General features: G+C 41.7%; 2 protein-coding genes across 4 annotated transcripts in view; one reads left to right on the forward strand and one right to left on the reverse strand.

Moving 5' to 3' along the window:
• The window catches only part of ARL15 (ARF like GTPase 15), a 552,301-nt gene that overhangs the window by 498,479 nt on the left and 27,251 nt on the right, over positions 1-26,571 (reverse strand). The gene's annotated exons all lie outside the window — the stretch shown is intronic.
• Positions 13,644-15,090, forward strand: HSPB3 (heat shock protein family B (small) member 3). The gene has a single exon (XM_060637672.3). It carries the CDS (start codon positions 13,850-13,852, stop codon positions 14,321-14,323), a length of 474 nt encoding a protein of 157 aa, XP_060493655.1. The 5' UTR covers positions 13,644-13,849; the 3' UTR covers positions 14,324-15,090.

Consider the following 26,571-nt stretch of genomic DNA (forward strand, 5'->3'; position numbering starts at 1 on the left):
ATATATCTCCTGCATGCTAATGCCTACCTCAGGGTCAGCTGCCTGGGAATACACATGTCACAACTGAGTCTGTTGTTGACTTATTACTTCTGAGCATCGTGGCAGTGGGCAAAACCTTATCACCATGAATACTTGCTGGGTCTCTTTCATTGCCCTCCAGAGCCCCTCTCCCTGTTCTGTGCTCAGGGAGACTGACCACATGGATTGCATCAATGAGCGCCTTGTCTCCGGCTTCCTGAGAGGCTTGGCCAATGAGAGGCACTGAGGTTGGAGGGGGATGAGGTTAGAGTAGTTTTTCTCCCAGCTCCTCCTCTCTCAGGTCGCAGTAGTCTGCCTGTGTCTAGTAAGGGCCCACGCTCCTGTCAGCTGGGCCTCTCTACAGCCCTCACCTCAGTTTTAGTAGCTATCTCCTCTCTTCGGCTTCTTCAGGCCTAAAGCTTATGAGCTTCCTGCTTTTGCTAGCCCCAAGGGCATCACATTATCTCTGTGCTTCTCCTCAATTCTGCCCTCCTCTATCGTAGTCCATTTTTTGGACTCTCCTTAAATCACTCAGCTTGCAGATGACACATTTCCTGCTGGGAACCCGGCTGACACACCTAATGCAGTGACCTGAATAAGGAACGGGGCTTTGAAATCTGGGGAAACATTTCAGTGGGTAAAGGTCAGTGGGATGTGTGTGTTTGCAGGAAGGGTAGGGAGGAGAAGGAGATGCAGGTGGTGAGTGTGTAAAGATGGGTTTTGCGTGTACAGTCTTCTTGAAGGCGGTAGAGTATAAAAGTCTGCACTCTTCAGGGGTTGGGAGAAGTAATGCACAGTGTTGTGAGAAGTGGATGTAACACATTTCATAAAAGCACATGCCATAACTACCAAGATGTTATCGCAAGGAGGTGCTTAAGAGATGGCTAGATTGTTGCAATGCTGCTTGGTGACACAGTAAAGTTAATGTTTTGTAGAAGAAATGAACACTTGAGTGTTTACTCTGAGCCAGTGTGCTGATACAACACTGTACTTGAGGAGACCATCTGGTGGCTTGGCATCCTTCCATCTATGAAGCCCATGAATTTGCCATGAGATGGTGCATTTTGCTGTGGGACTTAGAAAAAGACATCATCAGAATAGTCAGTCCACTGTGAGGGCTCTTGTCTGACACGTATAGAGGTAAATAAACCATTGGGTTGTGTTCTGTCCTTTGATTATTACTGACAAATTGTTGTAGGTGGTAAGTTTCTAATACAAATTTTCATTAATCGTCACTGGACATTACACGTAAAGTACTAAGCATGGGTTCCACACATGTATACAACCCACACATCCAGTTTCTTAGTGGTCTCTCCAGTTCCCCCTGTGACCAATAAGCTAATGCTTTACATGCATACATGCTTTTATTTTTATGTAGAAGACACAGAACTGTGTCTGGTACCTACAAGATACTCTGCATATGAACCGTTTTGGTGTTCTAAGAATCCAGTGGGGCAGATACTAAGGAACTTCTTCCGGTTAGGAGTGGAGTCAGGATTTGCACTTAGACAACCCGCTCTGCAGCTTGTGTTCTGACTGTCATGCAACACTTCCTCTCATGGGGTTTGAATAGATGGGCCATGAACATGGGAACAGAGAACAGTAGTTGTCTAAGCCTTCCTTCTTCCTCCAAGAGGCCCTTCAAAGAGAACTTTCTGAGTCTAGGCTATAGAAATACCATCTTGAGTTTTAATTTTTTTTTTTCCATCTATGAGATCTAAGATCTTGCTTACTCTCTGTTTTACAAATGACATAGCTTAGCCAAGCATGTCCCTCTAGAATTCCCAAGGCCAGGAAGATGGCCCAGGAAGTTGCTTGTGAACTTGATGGACCCCAAGAAGATCCTTCTGTCCCAAAATATGTCTCTAATAGCCTGTATTGTGTCTGAAATACTCTTTCTTAGAGTTAGTGCTTCAAGTCATGGACTCATTGGGGTCTTGAGCCCCAGTATAAATAACCAAAGATCTTTTGTCAGTAGGTTTTTTCTTTTTAAAGGCTAACAGAAACCTATTCAGACTAGCTCTAGAAATAGAGATAATTGTATCCAAATGACACAAATATTGTTTCCCAGAGCACAAGATTACAAAGCAGCTTGGGAATTGGTTCTTAGCAATTTTTTGGTTTCTAGGGAATTCCTAACAGCAAAGCAAATATTCTCTCTGAGGCTGTGTGCATCCTTGTTTCTGCTATTCCTTACAGAGGAAAGAGAGTGAGGCAGAAATACAGACTGACCTTCTCTGCCTTGGCCCTCTCATGGAAGGAAATGACCACTTCAACCCTATGCACACTTCAGTCCAAGGGTTTATAAGGGCTTGTCTCAGAATCTTGATTCCATATCCCCTAGAGAACATGCTTGGCTCGGCTCTTGTCAGGGGTCCACCCTGGGTCCAGTCACCTGGACTGTGGATGAGGCCACATAGTAGTTGCCCAGCTATGGGTGCCATTGGATCAGACATTCAGAGAAGGGGACATACAAAGCAGGTCTTCCAAGAGTGTGGGGGAATAATGTAGAAACATGGGGATCTCTCCTACAACATCATGAGGATGAATACCTATTAATTAACTCCTCCTATCTGATGGCCCTCAGATAAAAAATGTGCTTTTGAGGCACTGCTGAAGATAAGGTAATCCTGGATGGTACTGTGAAATGGATAGGAAGGGAGTTGCCGGGTTCAGAAGTGGTGCACAAGGAGGAAAATGATCACGTTTTGGAGAGCACTCTGGCAAGCGAGATATATATATATATATATATATATATATATATATATATATATATATATAAAATCAGCATACTCCCTAAGTCTTTTCTATTTTTCTTTTTCTTTTCTCCTTCATATATTTTTTTTTAATTTGAAGGAGACCTTATAAGTTTAGTGCAGTCCCTCGTTCTCTTTTCCAGTTGAAATTGAGGTTTATGAGTTTCCAATGATCTTCCCGGGGTTACAAAGCTAATTAGGATCCTGGCTTCTATCTCTGCACCTCACTGCTGGTTCTTCATGCTACTCTCCACCCTACTATGTCCAATCCTGCATTTTCTTTAATGCGACATTCTTATCTGACCTCTCAGTTACACCATGTTGTGGCAGAAATATCTCACAACCCCCCAAGAACCATTTGTGAGCAAGCTGTAGAAATTCCAATTTCCTTGGAATTTCCCTCAGGTTAAAAAAGCAGGCTTGAGTTTCTCAAGCTTAGTTGCTCAGCTACTAAAAAGTAATGTTAATACCACCAAAGGGCTTAAAAGCAAATTGTGGAAAAGGGAAAAAAAAATCATTTGATCTTAGCTGATAAAGACAGTCCTGGTGTGATAGTGCAGCTTTAGTACATTCCTCCCAGGGTCTGGTTTGGTCTGAACCTTATCTGCACAGAATTAGTGGCTTGTAGAGTTACCCAGTAACATCTTATATTTGCCAAGACCTTGATTAATGTTTAAAGAAATATGGGCAATGTTACGTGCTATTCTTTTAAAAATAGCCACTACTGACCGAAATGGGTCGGCTTTCCCCTCAAAGAGCTTCATTCCTCTTGTGTGTTACAAATAATAATATCTAACATTTGTTGAGCACTTCCTGTGTGTTGGGTTCTATTCTAAGTGTTTGATATCCCTTCTAATCCTCAAAACAACCTTAGGAGGTATATGTATTTTTCCCTTTTTCCTGGCATAGAAGAAATTAAGCCTTAGAAAGGTTCTGACTTGCCCTGGAGCAAATGGAGTGAGGAATCAATATAGGTCTTTATGTTCCTAAAAACTGTTCCTTTAATCACACTACTATTATGCCTCTTTAGGTATATTTATGTAGAATCAGCACAGTTCACGCTTGGCAGTTTTCAATCAGAAAGCAAGGGTTAAACATTTATTCTTAAAAAATTTCCCAATCTTCATCTTGCTCCCCCCTCCCAATAAGAATGAACTAAAACCTTCAAAGGTTAGACCAAAGAGTAAAACGGGTTTAGTGTATGAGGACTTTTATTTGGAATATGAAGTCAAAAGGCAAGATGAATAAGAATTGCTTGTTTAGAATTTCAGATAGTTTTCTCTTATCAGTGTAATTCTAGTCTTTCCCACCAGAGGGCAGTTATCACATAAAAATATGCAACCCCTCTTTGCTTCACTTTCCGACCACCAGGTCACATCACATCTGGATTTAGTTTTACAGCTCAGTACAGATCCTGAGAAGATCTCTGCTTATTTCAAGTCTGAAGCTAATATGTCATGCTTTGCTTTTTTTTTCTTGCCTAGCAACTGAAAGGAGCTTCTGATATCTTAGAAAACATCTCTTCAAATGGGAGTGCTAATGCGGGCCAAAGACAGATGCTTGTAGATGTCCTATTTTGGAGGTAAAAATCTTGTACCAAACACTCAATGACAGTCAAAAGCATTCTTCTGTGTCCACTATTTTATACTTTATTTCACTTAAATACCATTTGGTTTCAGTAAACTGTATTGCTCAAAAAAATTAGATTTATATGCTTTTTCATGAGGATTCTAAAGATTAGCAGAGAAAAAAGATTGAAGCTTTTGATACAAAACAGATAACTTTTCAAGTTTCCAGCCTTGTGATCTAGAGAGGCAACTGCAAACACTTGTATTTATTGATCACTTAGCACAGTGCCTTATGGAGAAAGTGTTTTATGGCCAGAATCAAATCCAATCTTCCCAACATCCTTGGGAGGTATGTTTTGTCACTACACCCCCATTGCAGAGACGAAGAAATTGCAATATACTCAGGTGAAGTAACACGCCAAAGGATTCCCCCCTATTCCATGTTCTTAACCACCATGAAGTAGTAGATTTGTTAGAGATTAGATGGGCCCAAGTGAACAGACACATGGTTCAAGATCAATGGTGCTCAGGAAATCAATGGTGCTTAGAATCTCCTGGTGCTCATAAAATCAATGTCCAGAAAAGGAGGATGAGGTGGGGTGGCTAGGCTACCTGGCTGTTCTCACTGGCTACTCTGCAGGCTCCACTATGTCCAAGGGCACAGCCACTTGGGCAATGGTTACAGACCATCATTCCATGGCAGGCAATGATCCCAGGTGGTGTCTGAACTCAGAAGACAGACAGTCTGGCAGGAGCCTGGCTAGCAGGCGGAGAGCACAGAAACTAGGATCCATGCCTACAGAAAGAACAGGTGGGCTCCAGAGAGGTACCCTAGCCCTAGCCATGGGTTAAGATTCAGGACGGGGTCCAGGCCCTAAGAAGGGCTGTGGAAGTTGGCAGGGGAGAACTCAAAGTGAGGAGAGAATCTTGGCCAATGTTCAGCCTTACACATTGGGCTAACTCCCAGAGTAAGAAGGGCTCTGATTTGGAATTTGGCTGGAGACTCAAGAGGGCAGGCCAATACCCAGTTGTGTAGTTATGCCCCAGGGTCTGGGAAGGTTGGCTTCACTGCAACAGTGAACTGAGGCTATTGGTAAGTCATTTGCCTTGGCTACAGTGGATTCAGGAACAGAAGCAGTGATGAGCCTGACAGTGGGTACATTGGTGAATCCAGCAAGAAGGACTCGGGGAAGGCAGGGTAAACATAGTTGGGGTTCATTCTGAATCTGCACTTCTTCCCCTAGCATGTCCATTCCTGAGCACTGCCAGATAAACCTGATTTCAGGATGATAACTCCCATCAGGAACCATAAGCTGTGTCTTCAGACTTGTGGACCTGAAGGGTCATGAGCACATAGAAACCAAATGAATGAGTAGAATCTTTCAAAGCATTTCTCATTCACTAGCTCTTGAACACCTGCTCTATGTCCCATGATTCTTAGCATAGTACCTAGCTTCATAATGTGTAAAATTAGACACAGGAGTTTATAACAAAGGTGCAGGTTGAACCTCAAACCCAGCAAGTGCAGGACGATTATTTTCTGCTGAAATTATGTGGGCAGTCAACAGGAAGAGGGAGTGGTGCGCCTTAAAGGAAGGACATCAGAGCATCAGCAGTAAGCTGAGGATGAGGACATCCGTATAGTTTCCTGTGACTGTTGTAACAAATGACCAAAAACTGTGCAGCTTACCTACAGGTGTTTATCCTCTCCCAGTGCTGGAGACCAATGGTCCAACAGCAGGGCTGACTCCCTCTGGATGCTCCTGAGGAGAATCCATTCCTCACCTCTTCCAGTGTCTAGTGGCTGCTGGGATTCCTTGGCTTGCGGCCACATCACTCAAATCTTAATAAGACCAGCATCTGCAATCTCTCTCTGCTCCATGTTCTTTGTGCTCAGCTTTCTCTTCTGTGTATGTGTGTATGAAATCTCCCTCTGCCTTTCTCTTATAAAGACACCTATGGTGGCATTTGGGGCATGTCAACACCCTTAATTTAATCACATCTGCAATGTCTTCACCAAGTAAGGGAGTATTTACAAATTCCAGGGATTAGGACGTGGACATCTTTTGGAGGGCCATGATTCAGCATCCCATTATTATATTATTAAAGCATCCCAAATGAAAGAAATAGCATGAGGGGGGAAAAAGCAGGAGTGGTTGGAGGACAACAGAGCAGTTAGTCTAGAGGATAGGGATCATCCAGAGCAACCCTCCCCACCTATCTTTTTGGTCCTATTGGTGGGGGCCTTGAATCCCAGACCAAAGAGTTAGGAATATATGATGAAGGAAATCCTATAATGTAGCTTTAGACAGAATTGTCAAGATCAGATTGTATGACTGCAACAGTTTTCCCATAAGAGAGCTTTAAACCACTGCAAGTACTTGATCAGAGGAAGGATGATACCATCTAAGCTGTGTCTTAGGAAGACTGCCTTCTCTGGCCTCTCAAACCCTGTTAAAATGTAATAGTGCTTCTTATGGCTCCTATATAAAGTATAAGCTCCCTAATGGGAGTTTGGCTCCAAAGCTAACACTGCAGAGCTGACTCCAGCCTACAAGATTGTAAAGAGGTCCAGTCAAATATCCCTTCAAACATCCTGGGTGCACGTTCCAATGTGTCCATCCCTTTATCTCCTTCCAGACTGCTGCTACAGTCTGTTGTCATCTCATGACTGCTTCTCCAGGCAGCAGAGGTCCTTGGCTCTGGTTTACCCAAAGCATGCATACAGCCCCTTTTCTTAATTCCCTCAAAGCCTAGTTGATAGCAGGCTCCAGTGTGGAACAAAACCTTATTCATGAATTCTTCAAAAGAAATGTTTAAGACACGATATTGGCCATCCAGTTCTCAGCTCTATCAACCATGCCCCCTCAGAAACCCTTGCCAACCAGCTCTCTCCTTTCCAGCAGACTATTGGTCAATTTTCTTAAAAGCATATTATTGAAACAAAACAAGCCTTTCAGAGCTTATGTCAGCCTCAAGGAAATTATTTCCAACACCTCCCACCTGGTTCCTTGAAATTGTAGTCTGTATGCAATATTCACTCCCCGACCCACTGGACTTTCACTTCTGCCCCTACCTTGCCTCTGACTCTCCCCTTAGTTACGTCAGAGACACCCTTGCTCCTAAATCTATGCTTCCATTCTTATCTTCCTTAACCTCTTCATCCTTTGACATGAACCATGCTGTTTGACCTTGCCTTACTTCTCACTTCCCTACCTCCTCAATGTTTCACCACCGCTGCGGGAGAAAAACCAGTTCAGACCATCACAGTCTCTCTGCAGAGAAGTAATTCATCCCACAAAGATGGTAAACCACCTTGCTTAATAACATAAAAAGTTAAGTGTTTTCCAAATTGTGGTTTATGACCAATTGGGGGTACTGAAATCCACTTAGTGAGTTGCAAGACTCACTGTTAAGCTAAATAGAATTGAATAGAGACCATCAGACTGGATCACATGTAGTAAAGCTAAGTGTTTTGTGCCAGTACGTGCATATGCATGTTCATTGGGTGGAGGTGCTAACTATATTTCTTATTGTGGGTCCAGTCAGAAAAGTAGGAAGTAAAAAAGGCAAAAAAAAAAAATAGTAAAAAAGGCACTTCTTAATGAAGGTAACTCCTATATTCTAGAATAGAACTTAAACTTTAATTTGGAAGTAAAACAAAACAAAACAAAAATCTTCAGCAGGACTTTTGATTTTAAAGAGACAAAAAACAGTGTTTATAGCCAAACTATGGAAAGAGCCCAAATGTCCATCAACTGATGAATGGATAAAGATGTATACACACACACACACACACACACACACACACACACACACACAATGGAATATTACTCAGTCATCAAAAGGAATGCAATCTTGCCATATGCAATGATATGGATGGAGCTAGAGTGTATTATGCGAAGTGAAATAAGTCAGGCAGAGAAAGACAAATATATGATTTCATTCATATGTGGAATTTAAGAAACAAAAAAGATGAACTTGTGGGAAGGGAAAAAAAAGAGAGGGAAACAAACAATAAGAAACTCTTCTAATAGAGAATACACAGGGGTGATGTAGGGAGGTGGGTGGGGGATGGGCTAGATGGGGGATGGGCTAGATGGGTGATGGCCACTAAGGAGGGCACTTGTCAGGATGAGCACTGGGTGTTGTCTGTAAGTGAGGAATCACTAAGTTCTACTCCTGAAGCCAATATAACACTGTCTGTTAACTAACTAGACTTTAAATAAAAAACTTGAAGAAAGCACCCCCAGAATTCTGGTTCACTCCTAGAGCAACTGGTAAAAATTCAAGAAGCTTTGAAAATGTTATTTTGGGGGCGCCTGGGTGGCTCAGTCAGTTAAGCGTCCGACTTCGGCTCAGGTCACGATCTCGCGGTATGTGAATTTGAGCCCCGCGTCGGGCTCTGTGCCGACCGCTCAGAGCCTGGAGCCTGTTTCAGATTCTGTGTCTCCCTCTCTCTCTGACCCTCCCCCGTTCATGCTCTGTCTCTCTCTGTCTCAAAAATAAATAAATGTTAAAAAAAAAAAAATTTAAAAAAAAAAAAAAAAAAAAAAGAAAATGTTATTTTGTCCCAACAAAAATGACACACCAGGCTTTCCATGCTCACCTCTCCAGCCTCATGTTCCCACTTTGTCTCCTGGATTCTGTACTGAAGCCACACAGAGTCCTTTGTGTCCTGCAATCACAGAATTCTGGCTCCAGGTCCTGCAACATGCCATTCTGTTGCAGGGAACACTCCAACTCCCCCCTTACCTTCCCTGCCCAAAGCTTCATCTGCCCCACTCCATCATCCCTCTCATCCAGGCTGAGAGACCGCTCTTTCTAGGGAACCTTCTTAGACTCCAAGCCTAGCTGTTACTGGACTCCTCAAATGAGCCCCTATGCATGGGGGTCTGGATGAGCAATTCATGAAGCCGACTATGGCACTCCTTCCCACCTGTTTTATTATTGCAGCACCCCCCCCCCCCGCCAGGGTATTTTAAAACATTTTTCATCTAATTCTCGTCCTTCTCCCCCATGAAAATTTAATATCACAGATACACCATGTGTCTGTTTGTGTACTGTGGGCCTTTGGAGGGCCAGGAACCATTATCTAATGGATAAAATTTTACATAATGTTAAATTATATGCAATTTTTTCTCTATAAGGACCAATTTTTGTCCCCTTGTGGGTGACACTGCCCCCATAGAGAATGCATGGAATTGAATAAAACTCTGCTGGTCCTCTTGAAAGGGCTAAGAAAAAAAAAACAACAACAGTGCGCTCTTTCCTGATGAGAAGCTTATGTCAAATGCTGAATAGGTGAAGGAAGGTAAAGTTGAAGTACAGACTTAGCAATGAGGTTGACCGACCTAACCAAGGGCAGAGTCGGTGGTAGGGCAAAAGTCACTCTGCAGCAGTGTAGAGGGTGACAACTGAATACAGACCACAAATCCAAGGACATGGGCTGTGAGGGGATGAGAATAACCAGCTCAAAGGTGACAGAAGGTCTAGGAGGTCTTGTTTTAAAAAGATGGGGCACACTTGATTTCAGGCTGATGGAGCATGGATTCTGAGAGACTGGAGAATACCCAGGAAGGGGTAACTGGCTGGATGAAAGCCCAGAGGAGGGGGGAGGGGACAAGGGAATCATAAGCAAGGCAAAGAGGCTCCTCTCTTTCTGACATGTCTGGGTATCAATGTAGAAGGGCCTCAGGGGAAGTCATTTCATCTGGGAGAGTGAGACCAGGACCCAAGGGAAAGCCTGAGGAGTGGAAGACATTTGCAGTATCCACTTTGGAGAAATAGGAGAAGCTGGTCGAAGTACACAGAAGGATGGCCCAGTGGCATCAAGGGCCAACTGAAATAAGAAGTACAAAGTCTGTAGCAGTTTGACGTTTTTTTCCCTATAGTTTTCCAGGCACTGTCTTAGGTGCTGGGGATATAGTAGCGAACCCTAAGTTTCTTTTCTTTTTTTTTTAAGTTTATTTATTTTTGAGAGTGAGAGAGAGAGAGAGACAGAGTGCAAGTTGGGGAGGGGCAGAGAGAGAGAGAGAAAGGGAGAAAGAGAGAGAGATAGGGAGACGCAGAATCTGAAGCAGGCTCCAGTCTCTGAGCTGTCAGAACAGTCTGATGTGTGACACAGGGCTCCAACTCACAAACCATGAGATCATGACCTGAGCCGAAGTCAGACACTTAACCGACTGAGCCACCCAGGTGCTCCATGAACCCTATGTTTCTGACCTCAAACTGCCATTGTCTGCCTTCCCCAACTGGAATATAAATTCATAAGTAGGATGGCTTTACATACTGGTAATGGTGATGAAGATAAAAATAGAGTACTGTAATGGAGTGATAGATGGAAGATCCTACTGGATGGTCAGGAAAGGCCTGTCTGAAGAGATGACATTTGACCTGAAGCCTGAATGGTACAAAAAGGGCAACCTTGAGGCATTCTGAGAGTGGAACTTTCAAAGAAAAAGGGACTCCAGCACAACAAGCCTGAGGAAGAAACAAACTGTAGTATTCAAGGACAGACAGTGTGGGCAAATCATAGGATCAAGGGAGAGAGGTGAGGAGGAGGTCAGCAGGGAGCAAGTACTGCTGAGCCTTGAATAGCTGGGGGTTAGGGGTGCCAATAACCTGCACAGTTGAAAATCCAAGTATAACTTTTGACTCCCCCAAAACTTAACTACAAATAGCCTTCTGCTGACTGGAAGCCTTACCCATAACATAAACCGCCGATTAACACATATTTTGCATGTTGTATCTATTATACTGTGTTCGTACAATAAAGTAAGCTAGAGAAAAGAAAATGTTATTAGGAAAATCACAAGGAAGAGAAAATAGTACTAGACTGTATTTATAGAAAAAACAAAAACAAAAAAACCCATGGCTGAGAGACAGTAGGGCAAGAGTTGGGGCAGAAAAACCAGTTTGGAAGCCTGGTAGATTCTCCAGAGGGAGAAAGGGCCAAGGTAGTTGATGAGGAGGAGGGGGGCAGTTCTGGGGTGGGCAGGGTCAAAGGGCAGTTTTTGGAAAATGCTGGGAGAAGTCTTGGATGTCGCATCAGATGCTCATGCCTAACCCAGGCAACTCACACAATCCCACGTGGAAATACCACTCACATCCGGTCCTCCTTGCCTATTTTAGAGGTCCCTGGAGGCAAGAAACTGTAAGATTAATTGGATACATTTTCTCTGACCACCCTAACAGAATTCTTTTAAGAGTTTATTTTTTAGGCAGTTTTAGTTTTAAGATGTTCAGTTTTAATTTTTTAAATAGGCTTTCTTTTTTTACAGCAGTTTTTTAGAGCAAGGTTGGGGGAGGGAGGGATGAACAGGTAGAGCACAGAAGATTTTTAGGGCAGTTGAAGCTACTCTGTATGATACCATAAAGTGGATACATGCCATTACACATTTTTCTAAATGCATAGAATGTACCACACCAAGAGCAAACCCTAATGTCCACTGTGGACTTTGGGTGATCCTGATGTGTCAATGTGGATTCACCAGTTGTAACAAATGTACCTCTCTGGTGGGGGATGCTGACAATGGGGGAGGCTGTGCATGTATGCGGGCAGGGATTATATGAAAAATCTCTGTACCTTTTTCTCAATTTTGCCATGACTATGTCTAGTACTTTAAAGCCAAATCCTTATTATCTTGTCTATTTCCTGCCACGGGCAATGAGCTCAATTCTTACCTCTCAGAGCAGCACTGATGAAAACACCTCTCAATATTTTATGAGTCAGAGGATGTTGACATATCTAAAAGAGTACATTTTTCCCTCCAGGGCCACCAATCTGTAAAGTGCAGGTGAAAAAAGCTGAGTGTGCACAGCATTATTAGGGCATGTTCTTAAGTACCCACCAAAATGTCTGTGGAGGTTTTCAGAGTAATAAAAAGGAGCTAAGGGAGATCATTCCCTCCTGTTTTCTGAAGTTTCATTTTTTAAACATCTTTCTTTCATTCTAAGAAAATGGATGTGATTTATTTTAACGTTATTTATTTTCGAGAGAGAGACAGAGACAGAGACAGAGACAAAAAGACAGAGAGACAGAGTGCGAGCGGGGAAGGGGCAGAGAGAGAGGGAGACATAGACTCCGAGGCAGGCTCCAGGCTCCGAGCTGTCAGCACAGAGCTCGAACCCACGAGCCATGAGATCATGACCTGAGCCGAAATCGGACATTTAACTGACTGAGCCACCCAGGCCCCCCAGAAAATGGATATGATTTTTAAGGAAAGTTATTCCTGAGTCTACCTGATCTAGAAAATACTAACCTCCGTGGAGTGGAAGTTTTCTATATTTTAAGCCTTCTTGTGCATTTGTACGTTAAACACACTGTTAGAATAAAAAGCACAAATGTGTTCATAGTGAAAAGCCAATCTCCCTCCAGCCCCTTCCTCCCAATCACTGTCACCATTGCATGCGGTAGCCCGGCTTCAGCCACATATCTTTTAGAGAGATTCTATTTATATAAGCAAATACCTACTTATACAAAAAACAAAAACAAAAGCAAAACCCCATAAATAGTAGCATATCATATGCTGTTTTTACTTAGCACATTTTGGAGATCCTTCTCCAGCAGTGGGTAAAAAGTTGCCTCATTCTTTTTCAATATAAGTTGAATATAAAGGGTGTGATAGTTAAGAAATTATGGGTCATTTATTTTTGCCACTTTAATAGCAGAGCTACAACTAGATTCATCCTCAGCTTTCTGGGCCTAACTATCAAGTAGTTCAACGCTTTAACATTTTCCTCTCCCCTGTGGCTTTATTTTCATTACTAAGTTCCTCATTCTATGCCCCACTCAACCCCCATCTGAGGTTTGACATCATTATCTAACTTAGTCGACTGATCTCATTTTTGATGAGTCAAATATAATAAACCCAGATGACTTGGCTCAGATGTCCCTTCAGGACAAGTGATGAAAAAGATGAAAGGAAAGAAAATGTGTAGGACAGAGGGCTGAGAGTTTGGTGAATGTCTGAAATTTGAATATGTGTCTGTGTATCTTAATTCCTAGTCAACTATAGCTACATTCATCCCTCCCAGCTTTGCACTTGGAGACAAGGGAGACAGAAGTCTTAGCTCATGTTATGAGTACACATCTCTGGACTATGGTAAGAAGTCACAGTCCCTTAGATCACTGCAGTTCACAAGGACAGACACTCAGAAATTCTGTAAATGCTATTTCTGATTCTAATTCCCCTTTTCTCTTGAGGTAAGCAAAGCAGACACATTTGCCAAGGATAGCTGAGAGTGTAAGCGCGATCCTTGCCTGGGCAGCTTCAGCCGGCCGTGTGCTAAATGCAACTTTGAACCATACCCTATAAATAGCCGTTCATTGTCAGCGCGTGTGAAAAGACAAGAGTGGGTGTGCGGCGGTAGGATGCAGGCCTAATTAAGTAGTTGCGTCTGCGCAGGGTTCCAAGCGAAGAGCCGTTGCGACTGATAATCCAGTCAGTAGGCAACTGCGAGGGTTTGCTCCTGACGGCACATAGACCGAAGCGAAGCGGTTCAATGCTGGCTTTGACTCCGACCATGGCAAAAATCATCTTGAGGCACCTCATAGAGACTCCGGTGCGCTACGAGGAGGAGTTTGAAGCGCGAGGTTTGGAAGACTGCAGGCTGGATCATGCTTTATACGCGCTGCCGGGGCCAACCACGGTGGACGTGAGCAAAGCCAGGGCGGCCCAGGCTCCTCGGGTGGACTCAATGGTGGAGATGCCGACCCAAGAAGGCAAGTCCCGCTTCCAGATCCTGCTGGATGTGGTCCAGTTCCTCCCCGAGGATATCATCATTCAGACCTTCGAAGGCTGGCTGCTGATCAAGGCTCAGCACGGAACCAGAATGGATGAGCATGGTTTTATCTCAAGAAGCTTCACCCGTCAGTATAAGCTGCCAGATGGCATTGAGACCAAAGATTTGTCTGCCATCCTCTGTCACGATGGAATTCTGGTGGTGGAAGTAAAGGATCCAGTTGGGACTAATTGACATCAATTCCTGTTCTCACGGCTCCAGGAAGATTAGAGTTCAGCCAATGGTACCACAGGGAATGTTTGTATTAACCACATTTGAAATGGTTTTTGTGAAGATTAAAAGTAGAGACATAGTTCCTGGTATGTTGAGGTTGTTTTTGTTGTTCTCCCTCAGAGAGGAAAATTGTTAAATGTTCCTACCGTTCAAAGCGATGCTATTCTTACACCCGAAACAGTGACAGTTTAGGAGGTGGGTTTCAGACTAGTGAAGACTCGGAATTATTTCCTTGTTACTCCAACAATGCCACAGAATCTGCTTTTGTAATAATTGATGGCAAAAGAACCATACTGATATCTTATCCATTTTATGAAGACTCTTTATATTGCTAAAAAAAGCTGTGATTCCCTTCACTTGACAAGCTCTTCTTTTCCGTGAATTTTAATTTAAGTGGAACTTTGTAAATATAGAGTGTGAAGGTTAAAATACAGTACTTCGAAATTGGATCTGAAATATATTTATGATTCACTACAGCTGTCACTGCCTTAAACATAATATTGGAATGTTCAGATATGAATTTTATTTTTAAAAAGCTCTAAATATGTACCCCATTTTTAAAAAGATGAACTGAATCCTATTTGAATGTATTTTTGACAACAGCATATGTTCTGTGGATATTTATGCGATTGTACAAAGATATGTGTTGACTCCTACCCTTATAAGTTCGTAATGAGAAACCACTTTTAAAAGTACAGTTACTGAATTAAAGAGTTTTAATCTGTGTTCTTTGATGCTGTTTAAAAGTTTAGATTTCAGAAGATGGCAAAATGTACTGCATCTGCTCTCTCTGCATAATCCTCGGCTTTAAATAGCCTGGCAGGTCGGGGAGGTTCCCAGGCCTGGGCTCGCACAGGGGGCTAAGTTTCTACAGTGCACTGCCGAGTGCTGCTTCAGCTGAAGGGAAGGGCTGAGACGTTGGAGGTTCAGGATTTGCTTTAGTAGGAATACTGCCATCAACAGCTGGTCTCTGGGTCATTCCAAACATTTGCTATCTCATTCTGTACACGCTAAATATTTCTCGGGAGGAAGTAGCCACCTTTACCCTGCACCCACCGTGTGCTGCCAGGGAGTCTGTGCACGGCTCTGGGAATAGAAGAGGCTGGGTGTGGAAAGAGCCAGGGCAGACTCAGGCCACTGACAGCACCCCTGTGCTACTCCATGGCGCATGGCGTGTAGTTCTGGTGAAAACAGGAGAGATACGGAGCAATAGAAAAAGAAATCAAACAGTTCCAAAAGTAGTTTTGAAAACAAATGTGATCAGAGACATTTGTTTACAATATAATTAAACTGAAATAATTATGAAGCTGTATGTTAATGTTTATCCACCGAGGTTTGTGCATCTAACTCTAAGAAATTTTGTTTGACAAAGTGACTATCACGGACCAGCTCTGCTACATTACAAAGATAATCGTAGTTATTGGGATTACATCTACTAATATGATTAGAGCTGGGATACCATTTGTCCCACATTAGATTATTCTTTCCCAATGTTTGGCAGGATGGTGTGAAAACCAACTAGTGCTTTGAGAAAACAACCAACCAACCAACAAAAAACCCCTCTCATTTGGCCTTAACCTTACTCTAGATGAGGTCCTACTTCTGGGAAAATTCGGGAAGTAAAAATCTTACCACGAGGAGCCACTGAGAGAAACTTTTCCTTTAAAAATGAATACTAAAATAATCACATCCTCCAATTAGTCTTTATTTGTTTCTAAGATAAATTTTAAAGTATTATGCAGCCAATTTTTTTGATTTGAAAAATATACAAAACACTATAACAAATAAAAAATATTTCTTACTCTTTTACTATCATGAAGTTGTTACGTGAAATTTCTAGTTCAGTCTTCCCCTACGTATAAATACATGTATTGCTTTTCACAAGATTATATTTCCATGGAGTTTGATATCCCAGTAGTCCTGTTTACTGTCTGTTGCCTGCCTCACTTTGTGCCAACCAAACCCATCCTTTGCCTTCGTCGGCCCCACTCTGAGCCCAAGCAGGCTGACCCCGATGGGCCACATCATTCTTGTTTCAACTAGGTTCAGCCAATGGGAGTGCTGACAGTGAGCCAGTGACAGAAGATTAGTGGGTAGGAGGGGAAAAAGGGCAGGGCATATCCTTCTGTCAACCTGCCACAGATGAGGTGTTGGCAGGCCTGTGTCCCTCGATGATTACACCTCTGGAGAGGTGGCCACTCCTCCAGGGCTCCCACTTGTGCTGGGCTCAGGAGTCTTAACAGTTTCTTCTTTTTGTCCCTTCAGCATTTGGGGTGGCAATGTTTTCTGCCTTTCTTGTCCTGGGTGCTTCACCATCCCCTACTGCTTCTCTTTACTTGTCCACTTTCCCATAAATGGTCTCTTCATTAAAGTCCTTTCAGGTGATGGAATTCTGATTCCTGCCAGAACTCTGACTGCTTGACTTCTTCCTTTTTTTTTTTTTTTTTTTTTGAGAGAGAGAGAGAGAGAGAGAGAGAGACAATGAACAAGCAGGTGCATGAGAGCCGGGGAGAGGCAGAGAGAGAGGGAGAAAGAGAGAGAATCCCAAACCTACACTGAGGGATTGACTGAGCCACCCAGCTGTCCCATTACTGTTTGACTTCTTAAGTGATTTTTTTTTAAGTGCATCACTTGCTTTTACTACCAAACATTAACCGATTTGTAATGGCTATGCACTATTCCAACAAAGATAAACAGTATTCTAATTTAACCATTCCTTTTCACTACTGGTCCCAACAGGAAACAGGTAACAATGTCAAAACTGAAATCATTCAAATTGGAGTGATTTACTTATAAAGAGACACATTCCAAAGGAGTGGGCAGGGTGAAGAAGAGTTTCAAGGGATAGGGTATAACCTGAGGGTAGCAGGGTGGAGCTGTTATATCCCCTGGGTCCAAAGGAATGGCAGGAGGAAGCTTGTCTCAGAGATCAAGAAAGTCAGATGGAGAAGACCACCAGCTGTGACTTTCATATGACGGACACAACCAGCCCCAGGTGACCTCTCTCAGGTGCTAGAAGAATAAATACTTTCTCCCTCTAATCTCCCACCATGGCACCCTATTGGGACTTAAGTGATAACCAGAAGGTGTGGGCACCCTGTTGATATAGTTCAACAGCCTCCCAGGGCAGAGGGCAGGGTGGGAAAAAGGTGGAGAGTGACTCCTGGGGGCAAGGAGAAAAGTATCCAGCACTCCTGTAAAGTGAATACTCTTGTTATAGCTCTCTTAGAAAAACCTGTCCTACAAAATACAGCCTGAGACAAGGAATGAAGTGCTGGCACTCTATTTGGGAAGGGCACAACCAGACTGGTAAAAGTGAGAAGTTAGGGGGGAAAGAGGCATGGAAAAAAAAAGGGAAGCAACGTGAGGTGATGTGTTGCCATGCTGGCCCCCAGTTCACAATGAGCTATGAAGAGACTCAGCAGGCTCTTGGCAAGGATGTTGGTTTAGTACCTGGAACTTCTCCCGAAGATCTTTGGGAAGAAATAAAATCTTAAAGCAATCTACAGGAAAGAAAGAAGAGGGAATTTGCTTGCCCCAGTCCCTACTATTTCCTGTTTCCCCTTTAGCTCACAGTGTGTAGACTCTCCTGCACTTCTGGGGTACATCGCCCAACCCCTTAGCGGCTGCTCAGAAAACCAGACCCCATGCCCCACGGTGTGACATTTTATCCATGCTGGGAGCAGAAGGATGACCTAGCATGGTCAGGGCTCACTCCGGGTGAGAAACACAGGCTTGGGGTTTCAACTTGGCTTCCAGTCACCTTGGGAGACTTGGCAATGGCTCTGGTGGCAGCACCATGGTCTGGGAGGCTGGTGACACCCTCAGAAAAGAGAAGGCAGATGGAAAGGCACACAGGGTTTGTATCCACCAGGACCCCAAATCTAGAACTGCAGGAAGGGGGAGCCAGGCAAATCACACAGGCCTATAGCATATTGCCTATGTACCCCAGACTGCTTTCAAAATTTAGGGACTCTAATATCATCTTATATTTTTATATAATTTTTTACTTGCTTAAGTGTAAAAATCAGTTCTCTTAAACTTCTCCAGGATTTTTCTTTTCCTGTAGATTGTGGATCAAAGTTTTGTTTTTGTTTTAAGCTGTCATCTCTTATCCTGGAAGCCCAGAAGTCATTGAAGACTTTAGTTCCCATTGACCTCCCTGAGTCCGAACCGCACTGGAATCCCGAATGTGCCCTTGCCTTACTTCTCATCTACTGGTGATGATCTGAGAATTGCTGTCAGTGGTCATTGTGATTTTAAAAAACAAAAATGGTATGGTGCCTGGGTGGCTCAGCCGGTTAAACGTCCGACTTTGGCTCAGGTCATGATCTCTTGGTGCCTGGGCTCAAGCCCTGCGTCGGGCTCTGTGCTGACAGCTCAGAGCCTGGAACTTACTTCGGATTCTGTGTCTCCCTCTCTCTCTGCCCCTCCCCCACTCACGCTCTTTCTGTCTCAAAAATAAATAAACATTAAAAAGAACCCACAAATGGTATACAACATCAGTGGAAAAAAATCAAAACACCTCAAATCATTTCCTCAAGCTTAACAAAAATATTTGTAACTAGTTTACTACTGTTTCTTCAGAGATTCTCAAATAATTAGTTGGAAAAAAGAATTAAAATGTTGGTTTGGTATGCTAATTTACAGCTCACATATTACATGTTGAAAATAACTCTGTCTTAGCAACTGAGTTAGCCAGATGTCCTCCCCAAAATATGAGACAGTATTTTAAATTTGAAAAATATATGCTGCTAAGTAATATATGCTGCTAAGTAAATGTTTTCTTCTACATTTCCTCAGCATTGTTTAATACACAAGAGCATGCATGTATATATGTAATATACTTTTAAAATCCTGTGTATTAATGTCTTCTAACTTCAAGGACAAATACAAGGAAAATCTATTGCAGTAAGACAAAATGGCCTCTATTCTTTGATCCCATTCTTTGTAATTTGTTGAGATTTTTTTCATGACCTGATGCATAATTATTTTAAAAAATGTACCATATATATGTGAAAATAATTTATAGAGTGTATATTTATATACAAATTTTCTATTTGGAGTGTGTGTATATATATATGTATATGTATATGTACACACACACACATATATATGTATTTGCAATTTTGTTGGTTCACCTGTCCTTCCTTTTTTTGGTTGTTTGTGGCAAATAGAAACACACAGATTGGCGTTTAAAAATCCTTCAGTATGAAAGGACAGTTTAAAATTAAAAAAAATTTTGGTCCATTTTTTCTTTTGTATATTTCCAGGTTATGTTGTCATGTGATTATACATTTGTGATTTCTCTCAATTGGATTATATCTTATATTATTATGTAGGCCCATTCTATCTCCATGTAATGCTTTTACCATTAAATTGTTTTGCCTGATAATATCATTTTTTGTTTCATGCTTTGCATGACATCTTTTTTATTACATATTCAATGTACCTTTGTTTTAAGTTTGTTTCTTAGAAGCAGTAGCATGTAGCTTGATTTTTAAAATATAATCTGATAATCTAATAAATGAATTGAGCTCAGTTCTTACTGCATGAAATATTTAGATGTATTTCTTACTGTGTGTATTTATCATGATTTCCCTTTGATTTTTTTTTCCTTTTCTGTCTTTGGATTATCAAGTTTTCTAAGCTTATATCCTTGTTTTTTTCTCTTCACCTTTAAGGTGTTAAAATGTAAACATTGTTAGAAAATTTATAGGTTAGTATACATGTTTGAGGGAAAATAATAAAAGCGTAAAAACATAGACATTTTAAATTATTTAATATTTTTGGGGGTGCCTGGGTGCCTCAGTCGGTTAAGAGTCTGACTCTTGGTTTTGGCTCAGGTCATAATCTCACAGTTCCTTTGGCTAGAGGCCCATGTCGGGCTCTGCAATGACAGGGTGGAGCTTGCTTGGGATTCCCTCTCTCCCTCTCTCTTTGCCTCTCCCCTGCTTGTGCTCTCTCTCTCTCTCTCTCTCTCAAAATAAATAAACACTTAAAAAAATAATTTAATGTTTCTATCCTTCTCCTGGGTGTTGGAAGAATATTTGTGTCCTTACAACCCACTGAATCCCCTTCCCCATCTTGCTGCCATTGTTAATTTTAGTTTTACCTTTAACTATCGATTGTTAAAATCTCAGTACTAAAAAATTTTTTTATGAATTTGTGTGCTTCTCTTTATTGTTTTCCACAGTTTACCTTCTGGGTTTCTTTCTCTTCCCAAGGCACCTTGTTATTTTTGCAAGGGTCTGTACATGGAAAAATCTCAGTCTGTATCACACTGCTTCATTCTTGAATAATATTAGGAGGGTTTAAAATTGTGGATGAACAGTTATTTCGCCTCAGCCCTGTTCTGTGCCCCAGGGGACTGCCCTCTGATTTCAGGTTGGATTCACCCAATGGAAGGCACAAGCAAGACAGCAGCATGTAGAATGACAGAGAGATTGGGGCATTTTTTTCTCTGACTCTTTCTGCTTTGGTTCCAGGTTCTGGCAGAGGCTGCCTCCCTCTGATGTACAGCTATGATGAGTGGCCCCCTTCCCCCCCCGCCCCCTGATCTAGCCCAAATTGAGCAAGTAGTTCTGTCTCCCTTCCCTATATTCCTTCAGGCTCAATAGGGTAATGGCTTCCCACCATTACTGGTCTCTGGGTGCCTACAATTGTACACCAATTTTAATGTGTGGGTTTTTTTTTTTTTTTTTTTTTTCTGATACCACCAAGCCATTCTAGGACACCAGCTTGGCGTCCCATAATTCAACTCAATTCTAATACTATCTACCCAGAGAGAGCATCGGATCCCACAGGTCAAGTGTTCAGTCCCACAAGACTGCCCTCCTCCCCCCATTTCAGATACCAATCACAAACCCAAGTTCTCACCTATACTTTTGACCGACTGGCCATAGACTAGAGGGTCCAAAGACCCACTCCCTGGTTTCAGTTAATTTGCTACAGTGGCTCACAGAACTCAGAAAAACATTTTGTTTAGTAGATTACCAGTTTATTATAAAAGAATGTAATTCAGGAAGAGCCAGATGGAAGGGATGCACAGGGCTGGATACAGGGAAAGAGTGTGGAGCTTCCATGACCTTGCCAGGTGCACCACTTTCCCCAAATCTCCAGGTGTTCACCAACCCAGACACTCTGTGAACACATCCTTTTGGGTTTTTATGACGCTTCATTACATAGGCATGCTTGATTAACTCATCGGTCATGGATGAACTGAATTCAATCTCTGGCCCCTCTACGCTACTTAGAGGTTCCTGGGTGGGATGGGAAGTTCCAGCCCACTAACCACAGAGTTGGCTCTCCTGGCAACAAGCCCCATCCTTAGGTTACTTCAGGGTTTTCCAAAAGTCACCATTAGCATAACAAAAGACACCTCTGAAGTACCCAACTTTTAGAAAATTCCAAGGGTTTTAGGGGCTAGAAACTGGGATGAAGACCAAATATGTATTTCTTATCAGAAATCATAACATCTTAGTGCCTCAGCGTTTTTGTTGTTTTCCCAGCCCTGCTCACATCTCTGTAAATCATCCCTTTATTATAGGTTTTTTAAAAAATCCAAGCTGAGTATGCCTTTTGTTTCCCTCTAGAACTCTGAATGATGTCTTCACCTATAATATCCTTCTTGTGGCATGAGAAAGGCCCTGTTTAAACAGACAAACAAGAAGACAACAACAAAAAGCAGGAAAACATAGGAGACTTTATGAATTAAAAAAGATTTATGACGTTTTGAATTTAATTCTATGTTTGAGACCAAAAAGGATGACTTTCAATGTTGCTGAATATTGTAAACAACAACAACAACAAAAACCCTATTAGCTCCTGGTTTGTTTCTCCTTCTGTTGGTAGTATTAAGGTTCTTGATATAATTTTAGAGTGATAGAACAAGAATTAAAGAATCTATTCTAATGATATAATAAAACCTTGCACAAAAATGTGTCAGGCATTCTTTAATTTGAAGTATTGGAAATATAAGCAATTTGTTAAGCAAACTACAGTCTATCCATAGTATAAAATTCTATTCTACCATTAAAAATCATCTAGAAAAATATTGAATGGAGTGGAAAAATGCTCACTAAAATTAAGGACAGAAGCAAGTTACAAAAGGTGCACAAAATTCCCACCTTTAATTTCAGTGGGCATATTTTCATGTCAATATGTTTTTTTTTAGGACATGATTTTCATGGCAGTGTTGTACTCTGTCATATGGATATGCCATAATTTATTATACGTAGAGAAGAATCAAAGCATAATCTAAAAATGTCAGAAGTGATTATATAGTTGGGATTTTAGAGTCTTTATATTTCACTGTAGAAATACAGAAAACAAATTGTTTAATAATTAGGAAAGAAACATTAAATACAGTTTAAATTCTTCTACAAATGTAGCATTTAGTAAATGATCAGCATAGTGTCTTGAAATAAAGTCCTGGCTGTACCTAGAAAGGATGTTACAATATTGGGAGAAAGCAAGTGTTCTTACTCATTTGATGAACATATCCCATCTCTACTCTACTGAGTTATTCCAAAGAAATCAGAACTTACAGGAACAACAATCTTAAGAAGTTATGATTTTATAAAGTGCAACAAGCCCAAATGATTTTCTGAAAAATTGCAATTTCAGTGCATTGCAAATTATTTTTCCAATTTAAACTGTAGATGCAGCCAGAACTTCAATTAAGCTCAGAGTTTGTTAGTGAGGAAAATCAAATGTGCTGTCTTGGCTGAACAGCAGGCCGGGAAAGCATATCACCTTTCTTCCCCTACCCTGGTGGACTCCACTGGATGAGACAGCCACCATCACTTCCCTCTGTGAAATGCTACACTGGCGTTGCTATGCTCCTCAAAGCAGCTGTCAGGCACATACCATTCTCCTGAAACACTGCCCTTCAAGAGGGTGGAATTTCCCTGTGCCCTTGTTTTGTCTCCTCAAGCCCAGATCTCCAAGCACCATTCAACGTCTTAGAGAACTCAGTGTAGCTTTAATTCTCTGTTGCTGTTGAATGGGATACAATTAATTTCTTGTGGAATAAAACTGATTTTTAATTTGCCACGAAATTCTAAATAAGCTCTTTTGGTGCTAAGTCCATAAATAAACTTTATCCCCGGGACAAGGAAGAAATAACTGAACCTCTAAGGATTGTAGCTTCCTGGCAAAAAAAAAAAAAAAAACCCCGAGTAATTAGCAAAGTAGACTCTAAAAGCAAATAAATGTAGCAAAAAACAGGGGTTTGAGTACCAATTCTGCAGCTTTCTAGGCTGGTAATTTGGGTTAGTTTGCAAAACACCCTAATGCCTCAGTTTCCTCGTCTGTGAAATGGGGATAATTCTAGTACCTACCACATAGGGTTGTTTTGAAGATTAAGTGAGATGAAGATGTAAGGGTGACCAGTAGGCCTGGTTTGCCCAGGCCCGAGGAGTTTCTTGGGATGCAAGATTTTGAGTGCTAAGTTTGGGACATTCTGAGCAGCTTGGGATGGTTGGTCACCCTATAAAATGTCAGGTACTTTCACAATGCCTGGCATCAGTAAATGAGAGCCATTATTTCATGTATTATAAGTATCTTTGAGAACATTCCCATGGACATGTTTCCTACGCAGGTTAATTGGACACATCCTGACTTTATCTTTTATAAAGAAACTAAAACATACAATTAAAACAATAAAAAGTTTCATCAGTGGCTCAGTATCACTGCCCATTTCTAAGGTCTGCTTGGTTATTCCTAAAATTCTACAAGTCTATTTTTTTGCTTATGAAGCCAAATCTTAAAAAAACTTCACATTGCACTGTGAATTAGTATGCAAAAGTGTATTTTTCCAAAGGTACACCTATGGCAAGATAAAAAGCTTTGTCATTATAAGAAATGAACTGTAGAATAATCTTTTGAGTACAATGAATAAAAAGTCATTTAAGGCATATAAGTTTTTGGAGACAATATTCCCATCTGGAACATTTCTAGTTAAGATGGGAGACTGAGCATAGTTCTTTGTCTCTCTTACCTGTCAACCTTATTCAGTGACAAATTTCTTTTGTTCTTATTCACTGGCATTGCAGAGACTGGGGGGTGGGGTGAGGTGGGAGTGGGGGGCGCTTATCAGGTGTCCCCAGACTGTAACCAAACTCTGGCTGACCAAAAGCAGTTGGGGTCACATTGACAAATTAAGGAAAAGGGATGCAGGGCCTAGTCACTGTTTTCTAAATTTGTCTGGCTTTAAGAAATCACCCGACACTCTTATATGGATTTCCAGGTCTCTCCAATAGAGATTCTGAGTCAGGTGGAGGGTGAGGTGCCCTTGAATCTGTAATTGGTTGCTGTCCCCAGAGATGTTTATGATGGGGCAAACTGGAAATGGCTCTCCACCTATGCCTGGGTGCCTCTCAGCATTTAGTGCCCTGGAGCCAAGGACACTAAATATTACCCAGTGCTCGAGCCAACACACACAACACACAAAAGTAAAACACTGAAAACAGGATAACATTGCTTAGAATTTTAAATGGAACTCTATAGATCACTTAGACACTTGATTAATGTTTGTTAACTTAACAATATAGATATCCTAAGGAGCTAGACTGAATATAGGCTGATCTGGTCATTTTCCAGCAGATAACACCCTCTTTGAGGGAATAAGGAAGAACTGCTTCCATGCAGGTAATTATTTTAAGTGATTTAGTCCTGCTATTATTTTCTTCAAAGGTTACACAATGCTATGTTTTAAATATAACACTAGGGAAAGACGTACACTGTTCTTTCCAGAATGGACATGCTAAAAGAAAAGAAATAACTATGTATGGAAAGATATGTTTTAACAAGTCTTATTCTTCATTTCCTTTCTCTTCACTGCTCATCAACATGGCATGCACAGTGCTTGTCCTTAGTTTCTATCTCTACTCTCTCTATGGTGGTTCCCAGATGTTTTTAACTAGTTCCTATATCGGTGAGGTTTCATTTGCCTTGGGTTCTATCTTATTTTGTTTTTCTTCTTGTGTTCTCCTCTTCCATAAATGCCTTAATTTCCCCCCTGTGTTTACTTTCTGCCCATCTGCTTCCCTTTCTTTCATTTTCTCTGTAGCATTTACTCCCTCCCAGTTTTTCACCTAGAGTCGCTGAATTACTCCCTGGCTCTTACAGGCCAGACGCCTGGTACAGGATGACCAACCGTCTCAGTTCTGTGTACAAAACCCACTCAGGCCCAGGACGACCAGGATAGTTGATCTTTCTACTTAACCAGTAATCTGGGGAAAGAATATATTGGTACTAAGTTTAGGGGAGGAGTAACTACACTAGGTAGTACCCAACTGTGTGGCTGCAGTTTTTAAATTATCAAGTGTTGGGAGAAAATGCAAATGCGAATAAAACACATAAAGGTGTTAACCAATTATTGGCGAGATTCAGATGACCTGAAGGACCAGAGACAAGTATGTGAGTCAAGGAGACTTTGGAGATCGTGTGAGAGACTCAGTTGGGTCTTTAGAGTTACAGGCTGTGAGGTTTGTATACAGCCCAGAGTACTCTATGCCCTACTCCTGGAGAAAATAGGACACTCTTTGCACTGAGGAGTTTGAATTGAATAAAAACTATGGTACTGACAATGAAGTGTATTCCAGAGTAACTGACAACTCAGGAGGAGAGGCTACGAGGGCAACAGCATAGCTCTCCCTGCTCCTGGGAAGCACTGTCAAGGCTGAGTCCCACCAGTCTGGATTGCAGGGTCTGGGAATTCCCAGTGCAAGTTCCATCAGGGGCTTAGCAGAGCCGTAAGATTTTCTGTGGCTCCTTCTAGTCCTCCTAATTACACAAGTAAGGGGATACAACTCCTGACCAAAACAAGCTTCACCACATCTTTCTACTATTAAAAGTACTGTTCCTTTTTTATCTTCAGATTGTGTTCGATTGTGCCAGTATCCTGGTAGAAGGCCATACTAAAATGCAGCTAATCTCTGCTAAGATTTTAACTGATGACTTGAGGTATTATTTTATTTTTAGGAGCCATATGAAGAATAAGTTGGTCATCCCTTCACTTCCCCTGTGAGAGAGGAGTCCTGCTTCCAGGCACACACAATGCCTGTTTGACAAATTAACTTAGACCATTCTGAATACATGATTAATTCTTTTAGAATTCATTCATTCTTGTGGAAAGCATAGAACTGTGGGATTATTAACGGATGAAGGAAGTGGAATTCAGGACTCTAACACAGTTATGTGGG

Source organism: Panthera onca, chromosome A1 (assembly GCF_046562875.1).
Source record: "Panthera onca isolate mPanOnc1 chromosome A1, mPanOnc1 haplotype 2, whole genome shotgun sequence".
Lineage (NCBI taxonomy): Eukaryota > Metazoa > Chordata > Mammalia > Carnivora > Felidae > Panthera > Panthera onca.